The sequence below is a fragment of the Macaca thibetana genome, chromosome 7, assembly GCF_024542745.1.
Source record: "Macaca thibetana thibetana isolate TM-01 chromosome 7, ASM2454274v1, whole genome shotgun sequence".
NCBI lineage: Eukaryota > Metazoa > Chordata > Mammalia > Primates > Cercopithecidae > Macaca > Macaca thibetana.
This window is the reverse complement of record NC_065584.1, coordinates 76,829,830-76,852,535: the sequence shown is the minus strand read 5'-3', so window position 1 is coordinate 76,852,535 and position 22,706 is coordinate 76,829,830. Positions and strand designations below refer to the sequence as shown.

The window sequence follows — 22,706 nt, the reverse complement described above, 5'->3', positions numbered from 1 at the left end:
AATTCATGAATTACCTTTTCATGTAAAATTATATCTTAGTATTAACACGATGAGTTATTTGAATTAAGATCATTAGAAGTTTGCGATCTATAAACAGAAAAAAAAGTTTTTACTTTCTTAAACTCTATTTTCATGGCAAGGATTCAGAGCCAACATTTTCACACTGAATTCTGTATTCAAGAGCAAAAATTTTTTAATTTACAAAATTTCATAAAGGAAGTATAAAAAAGAAACATAATTTATTTCTGAATTATCTTTCCTGAGACACTTTGCTAGAGACCTTATCCCTATATCTACTTACATTAGTAGCCTTAAAGACAGTAATACTTAAAAAATGTTTAAAAATTAGAAACAAATCTACAGGTTTAACTAATGGAAGCTAAGTTAAATCCACAAATATTGTATTTTAAATGACTGTGAAACATTAAGAAATAATGAGTTAAATTACAATATTCTAGTTAAAATATTAAGAAGGAGGTTTTGTGTATATAGACTTTTAAGAAAAGATGGATGAATATAGGCCAAATAGTCTCTGAGTGGTAGGATTGCAGGTGATTTTTATAGTTTTTCTTTATGTTCCTGTATACTTCTTATATTATCTGAATAACAAGCATGTGTTGTGTTGATGATTATATAAGCAAAATTCATTTTTTTGAAAAAACAGATATAAAATCAAAATTAAAGTGGAATGGGCTGAATAACAGAATACCCATCTAGATAGTAAGATGTTATTGAGACATGTAAGCCTTAAGTTATGAATTTGGGGTCTCCAGGTACTGATTCAATAAAAGAAGTTCACTTTCATCCATTTCACATACTGGTTCTCTGTTGTTTGGAAAGAAAAAAAAAATCACAAACATATACAAAGGAATTATTTGCTGACATAAAATGATGTTTTCTATGATGGTAGTAGGCAAATTATAACATTGTGTGTATTAAGGTCCAATTAAAAAAAAACATAAGGCCGAGCATGGTGGCTCATGCCTATAATCTCAACACTCTGAAAAGCTGAGGTGGAAGAATGGCCTGAGGCCAAGAGTTCGAGACCAGCTTGGGCAATACAGAGAAACCCCATCTCTACAAGAAAATTTTAAAAATAAAATATTAGCCAGGTGTGGTGGCACATGCCTATAGTCCCAGCTGCTACTCAGGAGGCTGAGGTGGGAAGATATCTTGAGGGCAGGAGAGTTCAAGGCTACAGTGAGCTATGATTTGCAGTACTGCACTCCAAACCGGGTTCTAAAAAAATTAAAATTTGTATGAGGGGTTAAAAATTCAGCTTTAAGGCCGGGCGCAGTGGCTCAAGCCTGTAATCCCAGCACTTTGGGAGGCCGAGACGGGCGGATCAGGAGGTCAGGAGATCGAGACCATCCTGGCTAACACAGTGAAACCCCGTCTCTACTAAAAAAAATACAAAAAACTAGCCGGGCGAGGTGGCGGGCGCCTGTAGTCCCAGCTACTCGGGAGGCTGAGGCAGGAGAATGGCGTAAACCCGGGAGGTGGAGCTTGCAGTGAGCTGAGATCCGGCCACTGCACTCCAGCCTGGGCGACAGAGCAGACTCTGTCTCAAAAAAAAAAAAAAAAATTCAGCTTTAGTTTATCTGTTTCTAATATTTCTTAAACATACTTAAACATACTTTTTTAAATTAAAAATATTTTTAAGAAAAGTTTAAAAGCAACAACTAAAAAAGACCTTGACTTACATCTTATTTGCAGACCTAAATGAGATATAGGTCTAGTCATAGTCTATCAGAGGGGGAAAATGGGATACTTCCATCTTAAATTAGAAGCAACGTTATCTAATATTTCCAAAAAAAAAATCTTTAGCAGATTAAGCCAGTTTCTGATACTATATATAAAATAAGCAATCCACTAGTAAAATGAACCACTTTATTTCCTTAAAAAAAAAAAAATTAAACCCTAGGCCGGGCACAGTGGTTCATGCCTGTAATCCCAGCACTTTGGGAGGCCAAGGCAGGCAGATCATGACGAAGTCAGGAGATTGAGACCATCCTGGCTAATGTGGTAAACCCCTGTCTCTACTAAAAATACAAAAAATTAGCCAGGCATGGTGACACGTGCCTGTAGTCCCAGCTACTCAGGAGACTGAGGCCGGAGAATCGCTTGAACCCAGGAGGCGGAGGTTGCAGAGAGCCGAGGTTGCGCCGCTGCACTCCAGCCTGGGCGACAGAGTGAGACTGCGTCAAAAAAAAAAAAAAAAAAAATTAAACCCTAAAATTCTAATGTCATTTTGTCTATTCTAAAATAGTCAATCATGCAAACGTACTTTTATACTCAAAATGCTTGCATTATAGGTAAATGATGTTAGAACTAAACACAACCCTAGCCCAGTATCAAATGTTTTTAAATACAATAAGTTGTTCACTATATAGTCTTTTAATTCACATGCAATAACAAAAGCTATCATAAAGTAATAAAAGAAAATTGTGTAACAGGCGAAACCCCCAAAACTTCACTTATTAGCCTCCACAGTAAATGAAATCACTCAAAAAAGGTTTTACTGAAAGAAACTCGCACATGTTTCTATTACACCTGCCATTTTATATATTAATGTATTTGTCACCAAAGAAACACAAAAAGAATGTCTGTATCATTTTTGCCTTTTTCTCACACTATTTTCTCCTTTATATAGTCAACATGTTAGACTAGGAAGGGTCAATGGCCAGTTGAAAAGAGTCCCAAAATAAGTTTCAAGTCTCTCTAGTTAACAGTCATAGATCTGAAGATACTTTTATGTAGCAACTTTTAAGTTTGCACCACCAAATGGAAATGAATTGCTACTTTAAGAGAGGTACTGTAGCGGATTTATATTTTAATAAGTAAATTGGTTAATATACAACACAGTGAAAAATACATCCAGGCACCAAGACACCCAGCAATGACTAAACAAACCCTACTGCCACCACTAACCTCCCACTCCTGGTCTCCACAGTAGCCAAAAAAAACTACCCAAGAGATTCTTCTTGCTGCTGCTGTTGTTTGTGGTTGGATTAAGACCAGAAAGCAGAAACTACAGAAAGGGCTTTCCTACTCACTGTAGGTAAGGATTCCCAAACTAAGAAATGTAACCTGGATATGAGTTGTTTATAGCTATACTCTATGTATCAAAAATGGAGAAATTTATACTTTTCTCCCTTCTGAACAAATTTTTATTTTTTTATTCCAATGTCAATATTCCTAACAATTTGGTAAAGTTTTTAAAGCTTAAAAACAATCCTCAAAATCTTTCCTTTACCCTTCCCATATATTTTAAATGATTTTCTACTTGATCGGTAACACATCCTAAATTATATACAAACAAATTTCAATTATACAACAGACAAAGTTTAAAGTTAGTTGCCCCCTTTTTGAAACAAAAAATCAAGTTACACAAAAAAACAGAATTGAAGAATTTTTTTCTTAATTATTGGTATACAAAAATTATAATAGTCAGAATCTGCACTTACTCTTCACCCCTTTCTTCCCCTTTCGTTCCTTCTTGTACTGTTCCTTCAGTTTACTTATTAGTCCCTGGTCTACATCCCAAACCTCAGCAGTTGGGGAGAGGTCATCTTTATCTACATGCAGCATATTATTAAAAGAAAAAAAATCAGCAGTTGGCAATGCAAGCTGTTGGCAGTAAACTGTTATAGCTTTACATAATCATAAAAAAATGTACTAATAGCATATACTCAAAATACTTTAAAGGTGCAGTCTCAATTCTGGTATTCACAACTCAAACTCTAAATGCCCATGTCATAAGTTTCTGAACATTTAATATCAACAGTTAAATAGTGCTTCATTTTCATGAACCACAAATTTGAAGGTTATCATTCATTCAATAGACTGACATTAGAAATCTAAATAAAAATAGATCACTGCATCTTTATAAAAATGTTAATAAAAAATTATTCAGCCAGCATCATAAAAGCAAATGAATGAAATACATGCGAACTACTCGGAAAAGTGCAAGCTAGAAAGTTAAGTGCTGTTTCATTGATGAAAATATTCATGCACCTTCTGTCATACTGATTCTGCATGCACAGGATTAACTGTACTAATGGAGAGGCATTCTAGTCCAATATAATACACATAAGTTGAAAAATACAATGTCTTGAATAATCCATACAAAGCATTCAGAAAGTCCCACCTCTGCCCCCACCCACCCAAATAGTTCAACATCTCATTACCTTCTTCCATTGGTCTACAACTAAGATTAGCAAAAAAACAAAAACAAAACAAAACAAAACACAAAAAAACAAAACTCAAATTCCACTGAAGAATTTTTTTAAAATTGATATTTTTTTCAGGATAAAAGTAGTGATCAGCATGGAGAAGTGAAAACATACATTGCTGTACATCTGCTAAAGCTACATCAGCTATTTTAGCTGAATAATAAATCCATATTTAACTAAATACTTGTGCCTGAGAAAATTTACTCATTGTCAACTAGAGGAAAAACAGCACTAAAAAGAGGCAGCATAAAAATAATTAAGTCTTTGAGACTTATTTTAAATATTGAGGATTTTTCCTTCCTTTGTGTGGTTTTAAAACAGCCATGTTATAAGGAAGTTTAACATCCTGACTTGTTAAGTTTTTGATAATTCAGTATATTCTGGCTCACAAGTTTTATAAGAGCCACACTAGGCCTCACTGACTTAATCTATAAAGTAGACATAAAAAGCCGTTCTCTTCCTTTATAGATTGTTATACGTACCAAACTTAAGAAATTCTCATATTTGAATGGCACACAGAAATGCAAATATTTACTGTACCTTGAGTTTTTCCTGCTACAATTGTCATAACTTTTTCCCTGATGGTTAGACCACCTATGATCACAGGTGGTCAGTATGTGAAAAGCTAAATCCTAAGCTTTAAATTAATTTGCTAACTTGAATTACTTGAAACTAAGTTACTCATGACTAAAACTTACACCTAAGATTATCTGTCAAATCCACAAATTGTAATGCTATTTGTAATACAGTTATAAAGAGAAAATTCACTTTACTCAATTCACATGCACTCAAATCATGAAGTTTCCTGAAAACTACACTGCATCAGGAATCCTGTAAACTTATTGAATATACTAAGAAAAACGGGATCTCAACAATTAATCATTTGCACTCATCTTAATGAAGTTAACAATTCTTAACTTCAACTACTTAAAGCAAGACAAATTGATACATTATGAGCAAATATTTTTTAAACCTCACAGAGACCAAAAAAACTTAAGTTGTATAAAGGTTATATAGGAAATCAGATAGAAGAGAAAAATTTAATAAGAGCCAAAGAGTTTTCTAAAAGACCTGTGTAGAGAGAATAAAACTGTGAACAGCTCTAATGTTGACAAAGAGAGTGGAGTGAAAATGCATAGAGAATAAAAAAAAGGATAAACTTAAGGAAAAAATATTACTTGCAAGATAATCTCAAATCTAGAAAACAAAAGTAAATTTAGGCAGTGCAAAGAACAGGTTGGTGAATGCATATGTGCACAAACAACATCCTGAAACTTGCCTGGTAAGTAACAGCTGTTTGATATTGCTTATAAGAAACAGATAAGAGCAAAAGGGAAGAGGCAGCATAATCTTCTACATATTAATCCTGTTTTTAAAAAATCTAGGGGGAAAAAATACCAAGAAATGAGGTTGAATCATTTACGGTAACTTTTATGTCTAAAAGAAAACACAAATATGCATAAGAAAGTTGACTCCTGATAGCTCAAACCCACAAAAACATGAAATTCTACTATGGCAATTCTGATTACCAAAGCAGAGGAATTATACACATCTATTAACTGTCGCATAAATTTGTAACTAACTTTATGCATATACTTATACTTTATCCATTATACTTAAGTACAAACATTCAGGTGCTAATTGTATTTTGTAGTTCTATAAATCTCTACAGATCAGTTTCAAAGATAGGAGACAATAAATGAACAGTCTTAAAATGCCTAGTCTCCATGAAAGAAAAAGCAAAATAGAAATGCCAACTATTGTTTTTGATAATTAGAAGAACTAAAAATCACTAATATTAAACTCAGACTATCTAACACAGATGACACTGAAAAGAGAGTTAGAAAGCTTGCCAAAAGGCAGTGGTTTCATAAGATAAAAAAAAATTCAAAGTCAGAGATAACAAATTGTCGATTGCTAATATACAAAATAAAAACTAGATTCTCTAATGTAAGGACTACAGAGTATGTTTCATTAAGACAAGACTTACATTTTTAAAAAATCAGTGCTCTTTTACTCAATAATTCAAATCTGGGCCGGGCATCGTGGCTCACACCTGTAATCCCAGAACTTTGGGAGGCCGTGCGGGTGGATCACCTGAGGTCAGGAGTTCAAGACCAGCTTGGCCAACATGGTGAAACCCTGTCTCTATTAAAAATAGAAAAACTGGCTGGGCATGGTGGCACACGCCTGTAATCCCAGCTACTCTGGAGGCTGAGGCAGGAGAATCACTTGAATCCGGGAGGCGGAGGTTGCAGTGAGTCGAGAACGTTACATTGCACTCCAGCCTGGGTAACAGAGTGAGACACTGTCTCAAAAAAAAAAAAAAAAAAAAAAAAAAAAATCTGAAAGCTACCACTTTCCTATTTATAAATATATTCAAATTTTTAGAAAACGAATTCCATAAATATAAAGAGTGTTTGCATATTCATCATCTTTGCTTTGGAAAAAATGACTATGACATCTTGTTGAGTAAAGATGAAGAACTTTGGAAACACTGCATAAATCACTTGACAGTTTTCATTTCTCACAGAAAAAAAACTATTTGAACCATCTTGTACTTAAATGAGTTATTTTCCTTCATCAAGAACTTAAAACGTTTTAAAGATAATATTTCCGTCTTGTCTGGAAGTAAGAGACCTTTCCGATTATTTCCACTTAACACAGGAGACACCGGCACTGTCAAATAATGATAGTAAAAAGCAAAGTATTGAGAGTTGTCTTAAAACTCTGCTCTACAATCAAAAGTCTTCAGAAAGAAGGACCAATCAGTTGTACATAATATGGGAACTATTATCAAAGAAATAATGCCATTCCATACCAATTACATGCCTGAATTTTTTCTTTATCCTTTTGACTAAATTTCTAGCAACTTTAGGCTAAGGAAACAGGAGTAAGTATGTGTCAAGATTTAGCTAAAAAGATACTCGATAAATATTTTGATCATTTTCTTTTTAATGAAAATAATCTAAATGTGCATCATAGGGCTCTGGTTAAATAAAATCATGGCACATTGTTGACAGAATGTTATCCAGCTATTAAAAATGATGCTGATTGGGCATGGTGGCTCATGCCTGTAATCCCAGTAGTTTAGGAGGCCAAGGCAGGCAGATTGCTTGAGTCCAGGAGTTCAAGACTAGCCTGAGCAACATGGCCAAACTCAGTCTCTACCAAAAAAAAAAAAAAAAAAAGGCAAAAATTAGCCAGGTGTGGTCACACGCCTGTGGTCTCAATTATTCAAGAGGCTGAGGTGGGAGGACCCCTTGAGCCTGGGAGATGAAGGTCACAGTGAGCCAAGATTGCACCATGGCACCCCAGCCTGGGCAACAAAGCGAGATCCTGTTTAAAAAAACAAAAGGGGGGATGCAGAAGAACCATGTATTAAGTGAAAAGTGTGCATTACAAATCAACATTGAGCAAACTCCTTATTTTACTAAATAAATATATATACACATGCTTATAAAAAATATTCATCTTCACATGTATTTGTAGGTTCTAAGTTTTCTAAAACACACTTGTATTACAAAATAATTATATATTTATATAATTACAAAACAATCAGGAAAAAAGCAATACTTTTGAAATTACTGGAAAAAGGTATTTCCAACATTGACTGTCTGCACAGAGAAGCTAAAAGAAAAGTTAAATATTTTTACTGTTTCTCCTGAGCAATGCTGATTTTGAAGAAAGGTACTCTTCTAAAACACAATCATTTTCAAATAAGTACAAAAATGTAGTCTAGAAGGTAATTGTGGAGTTTTCTCCTGTTTGAATTAATGTGTCTCTTCTATTTCCATTTAGAAGAAGAAAGAAGTGAAGGTCTGAAAATAATGCTTAAGAACTATAATAAGAAAACTGGTGGCAAAATTCAAATCTTTTAAGTACCTGATTCATTTTTTTATATCAAGATAATAAATGTACTATATATTAGGTTTTTTCTCTCTTGCTATTAGCAATATTTGGTTTAAACACATAAATGAGGCATTTTTTAAAAGCCAAGTGTTTGCTATCAAAGTAGTTTAAAAAAAAATCTAGTGATTATTCTTCTTGCTTGTAATTAAGCAAAACTTTGATGCATTAAAATAACCTTCTCCAGGTTGGGCACGGTGGCTCATGCCTCTAATCCCAGCACCCTGGGAGGCCAAGGCCTGTGGATCGCGAGGTCAAGAGATCGAGACCATCCTGGCCAACATGGTAAAACCTCGCCTCTACTAAAAATACAAAAATTGGCTGGGTGTGGTGGTGTACACCTGTAGTCCCAGCTACTCAGGATGCCAAGGTAGGAGAATCACTTGAACCTGGGAGGCGAAGTTGCAGTGAGCCAAGATTGCACCACTGCACTGCAGCCTGGCGACAGAGTGAGACTCCATCTCAAAAAAAATAATCATAATAAAATAAATAAATAATAACCTTCTCCAATAAAGCTCAGTAAACACACTTTGTTCTACCTACCAGACAACATGCCGATATTAAATGAGGAATGCATGAACATATTTACTAGGAAAAACATTAAGGACGTCAGCTATTCATTTAAAGTATTTTTTACACTTATTTTACCTCCTAATGGGGTTTTTAACCATGTACAGATAGAGAATGGTTTTCTCTTAGTTATGGCTGAATCATTATTAGCACAATGTACCACTTCCAAAGTTTAGGCCCTAACATTTTGCACACTGAATATTATAGGTAATAAAGTGTAGTATCTTCATTAAATTGTGCTCAATATAGAGCTATAATTCAGGATGAGTAGCTTTATTCTTTCTTAGTAATTAGTCAGATAACACTATATGGACATACTGAGTGTTAAATCTTCCTAAATCTAGAATATCAAATTAAACAATGGGAATGTTCAAAACTGAATACATACATTTTTAAAAATCTACTAAAAGGAAAGAAATTGGATTTCCAAATCAATTAAATGCTTCAACTTTAAATCCAAATTCTAAAAATCAAAATCCACCAAAAGCCATATATATTAAAGTTTAGTCACCAAATTTAAATACATTGGTACAAAATACGTTGCTATTATTCAATACCACTTCCCCTTGCTCTCAGTTTAACTGCCACCATAAACTGATACACACATTCCACATAAAATATTTAATAATAACCCATCATTAAGGGCTAGATTTCCTCCCACCCCCTATTTCTTTATCATCTTACCCCATTCTGTGCCATCCCCCGAACTCCGTGCTTCTCCAGCTCCTTCACCATCTTCAGCAGTCACTAAAAAATCAAATTCTTTCAGTGCTTCCTCAGTATCAGGATCGTCAGTTAGGTCGGCAGCTAAACCTTCATTACCTATCTGTAAATAGAATATAAACCAAGAATTACTTTTATCCTAAATGGAAAAGGGATGCTTTAATATCGTCACATAACTACATTTACACACCCATTTTAAAATTACTTGAACCCAAAATTTTAGATTTCCCATGTAATTCACAAATCCCAAATTATACTTTAGCTAAATGGTTCAACAGTGCTGTGCCAAGATTGATCTAAGTAATGTGGCACTAAAAATGGTTTAAGTGCTAATCATCAAGAACAGTTAACTTCTTAAATTACTGTACATTCACAGTTAGTCCTCCACTAAAGAACCAGTCACTTATTTGCATTCTGATATGTTATGTTGAATTGACCTCATAAATGGGAAACTGCATGCTTAGCCCTTCACTCATAGAGATATGGCATAGTAACTAATTTAAGTTCATAGCTGTGATAATTGTAATAGTGCTTTACCTTTCAGAACAAAAAATAAAAAGGATCAAAATCCCTATTCTCTCAAATAGACGTTATACATATAGAATGTGTCAAAAAAAAAAAAAACTGAAAACTGATTTTGCAGACCAGAAACTTTTGTGGAACATCGTCATTTTTTTCTTACATAACTGTAAAATCTCAAATACTCACAATTAAACCTACCCACCTGTTGCAGCACACCAACATGGCACATGTATACATATTTAACAAACCTGCACATTGTGCACAGGTACCCTAGAACTTAAAGTATAATTTTTAAAAAAATGGTAATAGCACACACGTAAAAAAAAATTCCTATTCCAACTATATGAATATATAGCTAATAAGAATATAAAAGCTAATTCCTACTTTGTGTTTATTTATCCGATGTTTGTCTTTTCCTTCTGGGATGCCTTCAATCATGTCATTTTCCTCTTCTTCATCACTGTCATCAGCATTTTCTAAGAAATTGAATGTCTCCAGAACATCACCAGAGGACCTGTGTGAAGGAAAAAAGATGAATCCAACTATTCCAATGGTTGGTTCTAATATTTCTTTCTGGTTCCCATTTTAAATCAATTCTTAAAACTAAAGAGATTTGAATGACTACCTACTGTCTGAGGACTTTTTTCAAGAAAAAAAGTTTGAAAGATTTATGTTCTACAACTGAAATAAAAGTAATTATTCTCTGCTGACTTTCTCCAAAGTTCATTGTCCAAAATATTTTAGGTAATTACTGCAACAAATTAAAATCCTATAGTATTAGACACTCAAACACATATTATTAGTTCTGAAAATAAAGCCATCATAAATGAGCAACTGAAACTTAGTATTTCTTATAACTACAACCTCTTACAGTTTGGTCTAAATGTTTGAAGACTAAAACAGCAAATACCAAAGTTTATCAGGTGGGGCCAGGGACAGTGCTTCGTAACTGTAATCCCAGCACTTTGGGAGGTGAATGGGAGGAGACCGCTTGAGCCTAGAGTTCAAGACCATCCTGGGCAACATAGTGAAACCCACCTTCAAAAAAAAAATTAGCTGGGTATGGTGTCATGTGCCTACAGTCTCAGCTACTCAGCGGGCTAGGATAGGAGGATTCTTTGAGCCCAGGAGGTTGAGGCTGCAGTGAGCGACTATACACTGCATTCCAGCCTGGGTGACAGAGCAAGACCCTGTCTCAAAATGAAAACAAAAAAAACTTAAAAATAATTTATCAAGCAGCTCAGATTTAAATTTATAGTACATCAGATATAAAACATCCCAATCCATTTCACAGACTGTCTTAGCTAGAAAAAATAACTCAAAATCTATTAAATAAATACTTTTAAGTCTTGTAGAATCACTCATTTAACAGGTCATAGGGACAATCTATTTTATCTACTTATCTAAATCTTTTAACTAATTTGAGTTTCTCTATGCACACACAAAAAAAGGTTTTCATATAGTTGTTTAAATGTTTAACAATAAAGGCAGCAACAAAACAGTAGAAAATTCAGCCGAACAAAGACTTTCACCATGAAAAGTCTCTGCTCTGCCACTAAGTAGCTGCTTGAATTTGGCCAAACCATTTATATCTTTTGGCCTCAATTTCTTTACCTGTAAATTGTGGGGGCTGAATTAGATTATCTCAAATGTCTTTACTAAGAGTACATGGTAACAAAAAGAAAAATAATATAAAACTCAGGGAGGGTTTCTGCCCCCCTCTCTGATTGGTTCACTCCATTAGTCCAAATTAAATATATAACACAATTCAGATTATACTTGTCTCTTGGTTTCCATGAGGCATTGGTTCTAGGATACACACCTCCCTATCATGCTCAAGTCCCTAAGCACATTCTCCCTATAGTATACTTTAAATCATCTCCAGACTATTTATAATACCTAATACAATATAAATACTACATAAATAGGTGTCATACAGTATTTTTAAATTTGCATTATTTTAATTTTTAATTGTCATTTTTTTCAATGTGGTATTTTGAATCCATAGGTGCAGAACCTACACAGAAAGGGCTGACTATATTTTTAAAACGCATTAACAAAGAGTGTTAATAGGCTGTACTATATCCCACCCAATCCAGCACATAGTTTAAAGGAACTGTATAATGAATGAATGTAGGAGATGGTTTTTTCAAATGCAAATTAGTAAAAACAACCACAAATCTACGAGAACAAAATGTCCTTTCAGCTCAAAATTTACAATATAACTTAATATTTGGATATTAAATGAAAGGCAATGAATGCATTTGATAAAAGTAGCATATCAATGATACAATAATTTAAAAGAATTTTAAGATATATTTGTTTTGAACTTTGAAAAATTAAGTACTCCTGCTCCTTGGATAGAAATTTCTGTCTCTAAAGTGAGAGTGCCTCCTGTTTCCAGGTTTTAAAAACTGTATTTAATCACAGCAACATATGTGCATGGCTTTAAAAGTCAAATGGAACACAGCGCATAAAAGCAAGAAATCGTCAATCGGATTTCACCAAAATTATTAACATTTGCTCTTTGAAAGACATCAAGAGAATGTAAAGAAAAGCCTATAAATTGTGAAAAAATATTTGCAAGTTATATTTCATGAAAAACTTGTGTCAAGGGTATATAAAGAACACTTAAACCATAACAGTAACAAAACAATAAAAAATGGGGAAATATTTCAAATAGATATTGCATCATAATGATAGGTGGAATGCAAATAAGCATATGAACAAATGCTCAACATCATTAGTCTTTAGGGAAATGAAAATTAAAGGATCATGGACTGTGAAAGGTCTCAGGTTTTTCCCGGCCTTCATGCTAACAACCTAGCCTATTACTGTTTCATGGATCCTGAAGTAAGTCATAAAATTGAGACAGAGACAAGAATTCTCTTCAGGAGCACAGGAAGTAATAGGACCATGTTTGCTGAATTTCCTTTGCCCAGGTCCCACAAGGGTGGCAAGGAGGTAATCGGGTAGATGTTACACTTACAGTTCGTTTGAATCATAGCGGAGGAACTCTGAGCTTAGGGAACTTGAATCATTTATATTGAACAGTAAGCATGACTTCCCAGAAGACTGTCTCTATCTTACAATGTTGGTTGTTATATAAATATCCTTAAATAGATAGTCCAGAATAAAAGGGCAATATGTGTCTCTGCTCACAGGATGTTTAGAAACATGAGAGATCAGTGGAGAATTGTCTCTAAAAAACAAAACAAAAATGAGGAAGTGTCACAAACTTATAAGAATGACTAAAATTAAGGAACACAGTCTGGAGTGGAGTTTATAAAGAGTAGAAAAAGATTAGAATTGCTGAGTTGAAGAATGAAGTAAGGAATAAGCCAGTGAAGAAAAAAAAAGATTTGTCAGACAACTTTTAGGGCTCTACTGAAGTTAGCTAAGAATAATTTGGGGATCATGAGTATCGTAAATCTTTTGTTGTTGTTGCTGTTGTTGCAGTTGCTAAAATGAAGTTCTGCTTGCTAGGAAATACTTAGGAGAAAAAAGCCAAATTGTTCTAAATAAATTGACAAGGCATACAATGAGTAACAATAGAGTCCCCTGCCCTATTCTTCTCTATCTTTGATTCCCACACACTAGGAAAAACCATTTTAAACTTATTTTTAAAGAAGCTTCCTTTGTTATTTACCCTATTTGTTCTAAATAACATGCTTAGATTGCTATTTCTTGATAAAAATGTAGTTCCCTCACAATCTCCATCCCACATCTATACTTCCACCCGTAACAGTAATACAGTTACATCAGTTTACTTTTTGTTATATTAATATTCCATGGTTACATTGTAAGTACATACTAATATTTCCATTTAAATCACATTACAATGACTCTACTTCCTTTCTTTTATATATAGTTTTCCTGAAATAACTGCCTAGTGTGGTTTTTTTTAATTGCCTGGTTTTCCAAGGATGTTACCACTATTCTTCTCTGAAATCTGCCATGGTCTGAATGTTTGTGTCCCTCAGCAAAATTCCTATTTTGAAACCTAATCCCCAATATGATGGTATTGACAGGTGGGCCTTTGGGAGGTGGCTAGGTCATGAGGACAGAGTTCTCATGAATACGATTAGTACTCTTATAAAAATAAGAGGCCCAAAGGAGCCTGCCTTCTCCACCACGTGAAAATCCAGTGGGAAGTCAGCAGTCTGCAACCCAGAAAAGGGTCTTCACCAGAACCCAACCATGCTGACACATTGATCTTAGACTTCCCAACCTCCTGAGCTGTGAGAAATAAATTTCTATTGTTTATACACTACTCAGTCTATGGTATTTTGTTAAAGCAGCCCAGAAGGACTGAGAATATGGCTATGTCTTGTCAAGCTGCTGATTTAACTTCTGCATGATAGGACACAGGCCCAGCCATTTCACTGACATATCCCAATTTTCAGTACCATTAAGCCTTTCCTATTAATGTGATTTGACACATGTGTGCCAACATACTGGAAGTCAAACAGTAGGAGAACACAGGAGATCGCAATGCTCTGCTGGAGCATTTCACACAACTCTGCTGTTTTCATTTAATACAATAACCCCATCTTTCAGTTGTTTTATTTCTTAAGAAAACAGAGCCGGGCACGGTGGCTCAAGCCTGTAATCCCAGCACTTTGGGAGGCCGAGACAGGCGGATCACAAGGTCAGGAGATCGAGACCATCCTGGCTAACACGGTGAAACCCTGTCTCTACTAAAAAATACAAAAAACTAGCCGGGAGAGGTGGCGAGCGTCTGTAGTCCCAGCTACTCAGGAGGCTGAGGCAGGAGAATGGCGTAAACCTGGGGGGCGGAGCTTGCGGTGAGCTGAGATCTGGCCACTGCACTCCAGCCTGGGCAACAAAGCGAGACTCTGTCTCCAAAAAAAAAAAAAAAAAAAAAAAAAACAGAAATCACTGGTGGAAAACACACTACCATTTTTTGCAGTAGGGGAGGGGTGGTATTAAACCAGTTTCACAAAATTAAAGAGAGGATTTCACATTGTGTTTCTTAAACTTTTATCCCCCCTAAGATGTAGTCTCCCTTTGTTGCCCAGGCTGGAGGACAGTGGCACAATCTTGGCTCACTGCAACCTCTGCCTACCAGGTTCAAGCAATTCTCATGCCTCAGCCTCCCTAGTACCTGGGATTACAGGCGCCTGCCACCATGCCTGGCTAATTTTTGTGCTTTTAGTAGAGATGGAGTTTCACTGTGTTGGCTGGACTGGTCTCAAACTCCTGATCTCAAGTGATCTGCCCATCTAAGCCTCCCCAAAGTGCTGGGATTACAGGCATGAGCCACCATGCCCAGCCTGTGCTTCTTAAATAAACTTTAAACCAATTCTCTATTCATACCCCTATTTAAACCTCACCAAATACATATAATTCCTTAGCCTTTGTGGCTTTACTGGAATTCTGTGACTTGAATTGGCTTGTTCCTTTTCTTCATACTATCACTCTCAAATGCACTTATGTTTAATAAGCTTTCTCAGGGTCACTCAGTCAGTTGCCATTCCTCCATTTTCTTTCTGGATTCGAAATTGTTAAATTCTCTTTATCTCACGGACAGTACACTCTCTAATTCTTTCTGTATGCCATTGTTTTTTTGTTGTTGTTCTTTTGTGTTAATGCATCTTAAGCCCTTCACTGTCCTTTCAGCAAAATTTCTGAAAGGCACACAAGTAAAATGTCACTTTAACCTACCATATTTAAAATGGAAGTCTCCATCTGTGGATAATTTTTCTCTTTGCCAACTGTTTATTTACTACCCTCTCTAATTCTAAAAAGACGACAGAATCTTAAAAAATAAATATATCCCGATGAAAGGGTAAATAAAATGAAGCCAAAGGTAAGGTTGCTAAGTAAAAGACTAAATGTGTCAATGCATTTCCTTTTTTTTTTTTTGAGACGGAGTCTCGCTCTGTCGCCCAGGCTGGAGCGCAGTGGCCGGATCTCAGCTCACTGCAAGCTCCGCCTCCCGGGTTTACGCCATTCTCCTGCCTCAGCCTCCCGAGTAGCTGGGACTACAGGCGCCCGCCACCTCGCCCGGCTAGTTTTTTGTATTTTTTAGTAGAGACGGGGTTTCACCGTGTTAGCCAGGATGGTCTCGATCTCCTGACCTCGTGATCCACCCGTCTCGGCCTCCCAAAGTGCTGGGATTACAGGCTTGAGCCACCGCGCCCGGCCGTCAATGCATTTTCTAGAGGAGGCCCACACATTTGGCCCTGAGATTCCAAACAGGGTTAAAAAAAGAGGTGGGCGGGGAGCAACAACTGGAGGTTCAAAGGTAAATAAGACCAGTTATTAAGAAACAGCACAACTTTTCCCAGTTATAAGATCTAAGAGAACTTTCCCAATGAACACTCATAAAGTAGATGCTTTGTGTTATGATGCTCTATACAACCACAACATCCCTACCATAAATCAAGAAATACAATAGTGTCACTCACTCGGTAGCATCTAATAAACACTAGTCTTGGTGGGAGTCACACTTCAACTAGATACACAATATTTCCTAATAGTTAACAATTATGTAACACTTACTGTGTGCCAGGCATTGTTCTAAATGCTTTACATTAATTCATTCCTTCCTCATATCAATCCTATGACACTCATTTTACAAATAAGGAAAGTAATGTTCCCTGTCCAAAGTTACGGCTAGTAACCAGGGTTAAGTTAGGATTCAATTCCAGTCTGTCTTCAGAATTCATATTCTTAATCATTAGGCATACTGCCTCTAAAATACGAATCTAAAATTTACCATCCTCTACTTATGGACATTAAGACTGCTTCTAATTTTCTCCTATTAATAAATAAGAATGTAGTAAACATATTTTGCTGAAATCTTGATCCACATGTTATATCATTTTCTTATTCCTAGGGGTTTTCAAATGGCCCTAATAATGGCTCAACCACACACACCTACATCAGGGCAGAATCAGAAAATGTCAGTGTACTCGTTAAGAAGAAAGCCTTGATTAAAACAACTATTTCCGGCCAGGCACAGTGGCTCATGCCTGTAATCCTAGCACTTTAGGAGGCCGAGGAAGGAGGGTTGCTTGAGGCAGGAGGGTTGCTTGAGTCCAGGAGTTCAAGATCAGCCTGGGGAACATAATGAGGTCCCATCTCTACAAAAACTTAAAAAACCAGCCAGGTGTGGTGGCGCGTGGCTGTAGTCCCAGCTACTCTGGAGGATGAAGTGCGAGGACTGCTTGAGCCTGGGAAGTTGTGGCTGCAGTGAGCTGTTGATTATGCCACTGCACTCCAGCCTGGGCAACAGGGCAAGACACCATTCAAAACAACACTAAGCAAATAAACAAACAACTATTACCTAAATGTCCATCGACAGGTAAAGAAATAAAGAAAATGTAGTATATGCGTACAATGGAATATCGTTAGTTACGAAAAGAAGGAAATCCTGTCATATGTGACAACATGAATGAACCATGAGGACATTATGCTAAGTAAAATAAGCTAATCACAGAGGGACAAGCATTGCATTGAGTCCAATCATGAGGTACTTAAAGCAGTCAAACCCAGAAACACAAAGTAGAATAGTGGTTGCCAGGGGTCGGAGGGAGGAGGAAATGGGGAGCTGCTGTTCAAAAGTTATGGTTTCCAGTCATACCAGATGAAAAAGTTCCAGAGAGCTGCTGTACAACATTGTACCTCTGTTAACAAAATTGCACACTTTAAAGTTTGTTGAGAGGGCAGATCTCATGTTATGTGTTTAACATACACGCACGCACACAAACTCCAAAAAAATATCAAAATCTTAATTTTGCAAAAGCAAGAAGCTTTACAAGGAGAAGATACAGCTTATCAAGGATCTTTGTAAGATGATACTAAGAGTGAGGGGGAAAAAAACGAAAGGATCTTTGATTCAGATTCAGAGTCACTGGTGGTATAGCAAACCTCTATTGCTGTAAAATATTTATAAATTCTATGAACTACGTGGGTGACCAGTTTGGCTAAAAATACTTGATAATATTTCTGCTTTTTCTCTTATGCTACAAAGCACTCTATTTCTGAAATCACAGTATAGAAAATAAGGGCGCTATTTGATGTCAAACTGACTTTAATAGTCATTTCTCAGAAATAAAAACTCTAAATCAAAGGCTTAATTTTTAACCTTACAGGAAAAAAATACACATACACATGTGTGTGTATATATATCTATATATACACACATATATGTGTTATGTGTATATATAGATATATTTATATATACACACACTTTTTTTTTGTTTTTTGAGATGGAGTCTCGCTCTGTCACCCAGGCCGTAGTGCAATGGCATGATCTCAGCTCACTGCAACCTTCGCCTCCTGGTTCAAGCGATCCTCCCACCTCAGTCTCCCAAGTAGCTGGGATTACAAGCATGCGCCCAGCTAATTTTTGTATTTTTAGTAGAGATGGGGTTTCACCATGTTAGTGAACAGGCTAGTCTCAAACTCCTGACCTCAAGTGATTCACCTGCCTCAGCCTTCCAAAGTGCTGGGATTACAGACAAGAGCTACTGCGCCCAGTTGACCAGAATATATTTTAGATAACTGCACGATATCATAAAATACATCTAGGGCATGAAATAATGTTTATAAACTATACACATTATTTATTTATTAAGCTCTAAATGACCTCAATGAACTCATCTGGTTTTTTTCTCATTTTCTTTGTCTTTCTAATCTATGTTACTCAGGGTAACGTCTCATGGTAAAAATGCTTAACTCCTTGTATTTATCAAGTCTATATTAATCAAAAGCATATCTGTTAGACAGTAACAAGTGTTGATGAGGATGTGGAGAAATCAGAATCCTTTTAGTACTGCTGGTGGGAAGGTAAAATAGTGCAACTACCTTGGAAAAGAGTTTGGCAGGTCCTCAATCTTCTTCATTAGTCCAAAACTTGGAACCAACCCACATACCCTTCACCTGTATAAGAAACACATAATGAAGGCCGGGTGTGGTGGCTGAGGCCTGTAATCCCAGCACTTTGGAAGGCCAATGAGGGCAGACTGCTCGAGTCCAGGAGTTCAAGACCTGGGCAACATGGCAAAACCCCGTCTCTACAAAAATTAGCCAGGCATGGTGTTGTGAACCTGTGGTCCCAGCTACTCGGGAGGCTGAGGTGGGAGGATCACCTGAGCCCAGGGAGCAAGGCTTCAGTGAGCCGTGATCACATCACTGTACTCCAGCCTGGAGAACTGAGTAAGACCTGTCTCAAAAATAATAACAATAATAATGAAATAAAAAAGAAACACAAACCAAATGTAGTATATCCATAAGGGAATATTACTTGGAAATAAAAAGGAATGAAGCACTGATGCATGCTATAACATGTATAAACCTTGAAAATATGCTAAGTGAAAGAAGCCACTCACAGAAGACCACTTATATGAAATATCCAGAATATACAAATCTACAGAGACAGAGAGTAGATTAGTGGTAGCCTGGGGTTGGGAGATAGGGGGAAATGGAGAGTAGCCACCTAATGGGTATGGGGTTTCTTTTAGGGGTGATGAAAATGTTCTAAACTTCGATTGTAGTGATAGCTGAACAATTCTGTAAGTATTCTAAAAACTATTAAATTGTATTTTTTAATGGGTAAATTTTATGATATGTAAATTATATTTCAATAAATGTTTTTATCTGGTAGCTTTCTGAATCCAAAAACAAAGAAAAGCCTTGTTTCTTTCACACTAGTGTCTAAATAACCATTGCTTATTCTAGTGAGAGTAGCATTATAATTAATATATAAAAATAAATTTTTCTAGCGAAAATTTTAAAATAAGGATGTTAAAATAGCTCTGAACTACATGAAATCAGCCTCAAATCTGATTCTGCACCTATTTCGAACTACAGTCATTCTCTTGTTATCAAAATTTAACAGGTTGGGCACGGTGGCTCATGCCTGTAATCCCAGCACTTTTGGAGGCTGAGGTGGGCGCACTGCTTAAGGCCAGGAGTTTGAGACCAGCCTGGGCAACAGAGCAAGAACTCGTCTCCACAAAAAATTTTTAAAAATTAGCTGGGCATAGTGGTGCATGCCTGGAATCTGAGCAACTCAGGAGGCTGAGGTGGGAGGATCACTTGAGCATGGGAGTCAGAGGCTGCAATGAGCCAGCAGCACACCAGTGCACTCCAGCCTGGGCAATGAAGCCAGACCCTGACTCAAAAAACACACACCAACTTAACATAGATAAAATTTAAAAGCCATTAAATAGAAAATTTAGAAAATTTATTTGCCCATGGTACCATGCAGTGGGGTGGGAGACGGCTAGGTCTTTAACTCTGAACTCGGTTTGTTTTAAAAATGGTTAATAGCAGCCGGGTGCGGTGGCTCACACCTGTAATCCCAGCACTTTGGGAGGCCGAGGCAGGTGGACCACCTGAGGTCAGGAGTTCCCAACCAGCCTGGCCAATGCGGTGAAATGCCGTCTCAACTAAAAATACAAAAAATTAGCCAGGAGTGGTGGTGGGTGCCTGTAATCCCAGCTACTCAGGAGGCTGAGGCAGGAGAATTGCTTGAGCCTGGGAGGCAGAGGTTGCAGTGAGCCAAGATCGCGCCATTGCACTTCAGACTAGGCGACGAGAGCAAGACTCCGTATCAAAAGAAAAAAAAAAATGTTAATGGCAGTAACAAGGAGCTAAACAGATTAACAGTAATAATATCCATTATATAAACTATGTTAAGTATAAATCATACCTTTTTATTTCTTGTCCCTTTTGCTTAGGAGATTCACCTCCATTCAGGATCTGTTCTAAATTCTTTGTTTCTACTGATCCATTTGGTTCTGAATTAGATAGTCCAAGTAATGACCTTACCCGCTGAGACCGTACATCTAATATTGTATCTGTATAACCTACTTCCTGAAGATACCTGTAAGAGAAAATAAATATTAAAATCCACATATTGTTAACATTTGCCAGACTCAAAATCGTATCAATTTTAGAAAAACCCATAATCCTATAAAACATGCTCTCTCTTTGTCTCAGTATCTTTCTTCTCTACAGACTAGTTCCAGTTCTAAGAGAACTATACCAATTACAAACGAAATTTAAATTAAAAAGCATATAGTATGGTTAACACTGATTAAGAGCCAATTATCTCAAAACCCAAGAAGTCTTAAAACGCTTTTAGGATTATGTACGCACACATACATCTTTAAATTTCCATACACACAGAACCACACATTTTTTAAATTTATACACACACACATTTTTAAATTTATACACACATATACACACAAACACAACACACACACATACATTTTGTAATTTCCAAGGAGCAGTAAAGAATGAGTAGAACTCAATCTTAGCACACAGAATACTAAGTTTAAACCTGGGGTTGTTAACTAGAGATTGATGAACACATTAATTCTCCTTCTAGGATCTAAGATCTCACAGCACTCCTCTAGTCCTGTGATTTTCAGTCTTTCACTATATCTAAACAAGGAACTTAACCTAGGATCTAAGATGAGACTGGAAAAGAAGAAAAGGACTAGATTATGATACAAAGATAATGAGTTGTGAATGGCTTTATGACAAATTAAAGTATTTAAGAGGGTAATGAAGGACGCTTAAAAGAAACTTTAAATACTGCTGGCAGAAGAACAAAAGATTTTTAGGTGAATGCTAAAAAGACTTGATCAGGACACTAACACAGCAAGAAGTAAAAATGGAGAAAGAATAAATGTGAGAAAAATAAGAAGATATAATCTTTCTGACATGATGCATAAATATATATGGAAGTAGAATGAAAAAACAAGTAAGAACTTTGCACAATTTTCAGGTTTCTAGCTTGGATGGTCAGATGATGGGTACGTTCAAAAATATTATACAGAGTCAGAATCAAGTTTATAGAGTACCTATCAGACAACCATATAGTGTCTATAAAAAAATATAAGTGACAACGTTTATTAGGCACATGGATGATACAAATCAAAAGCTCAGAAGAGACTGGCCTGGGTCTACAGATTTGGGTCATTAATCTTTGGTAATATTTGAAGCCATGGATTTAAATGAAGTCACTGAGAGAATAACCATAAATAAGGACAGAAAGTCTGGGTATACAAACATCCAAAGGACTAGAATTATAATAAAAACTCAAAGGAAAATGAAAATATTTGAGAAATTAGAGGGAAAAAATGATAGCAGAGAGTGCTGTCATGGAAGCAAAAATAAAAGTTTCAAGAAAGAATAGTTAATGCCAAATTTTTCCAAGATACCAATTATAACAAAAAAGGTCTCTTGAATATGTTTGTGATAGCTGCTTCAGAGAAACGTCAAAATGGAAAACAGACAGCTGACAAATGAACAAGAAGGCAGACTATGGAGATAAACTACCCTTAACAAGTTTGGCTATAAAGTCACAGGGAAAGATAAAGGTGGCAAGAGACTAAATTGTAAATCAGGCAATGGGATTAGGTATTTATGAGAGGAATACTGTCCAAGTGATTTCTCTACTGTCCAGAAGAGCTGTCCTCACTTTTCTTCTAAAAAATGCAGTCCTCTCTTGGGGAGAACAGCTCCCATCATACTCTAACCATTTGGTCTGAATGAACTGCCAAGATCTTACACAACCCAGGTATGAATTGGCAATTATTTGATCAGTCAGGACTCACGGGCAATTATTTGATTAGTCAGGACAATACAGAGTATTCTCTGACATACAGAAAAAAAGTGGTTTTCAGAAGAATAAACCTGAGACAGAGAGGGGTAGAAAATCAAGTAAGAATGTCTTTAGAGTTTCCAGTCTGAGATGGC

The 22,706-nt window shown here is 36.2% G+C and overlaps 1 protein-coding gene across 8 annotated transcripts in view; it reads right to left on the bottom strand.

The window, feature by feature from the left end:
- Positions 1–22,706, bottom strand: part of STRN3 (striatin 3) — a 115,855-nt gene that overhangs the window by 35,720 nt on the left and 57,429 nt on the right. For 6 of the 8 annotated variants that reach the window (XR_007727425.1, XM_050797830.1, XM_050797833.1 and 3 more), the window contains exons 5-8: positions 20,647–20,820; positions 10,344–10,473; positions 9,399–9,540; positions 3,468–3,578 (exon numbers count right to left, since the gene is read on the bottom strand). Coding sequence is in view for 7 of the 8 variants with exons in the window: in XM_050797830.1 (XP_050653787.1) it covers positions 3,468–3,578; positions 9,399–9,540; positions 10,344–10,473; positions 20,647–20,820 (557 nt within the window). In the remaining variant the exon portion in view is untranslated. The remainder of the gene's footprint in view (positions 1–3,467; positions 3,579–9,398; positions 9,541–10,343; positions 10,474–20,646; positions 20,821–22,706) is intronic. The other 2 variants (XM_050797832.1, XM_050797834.1) reach the window with 1 other exon arrangement.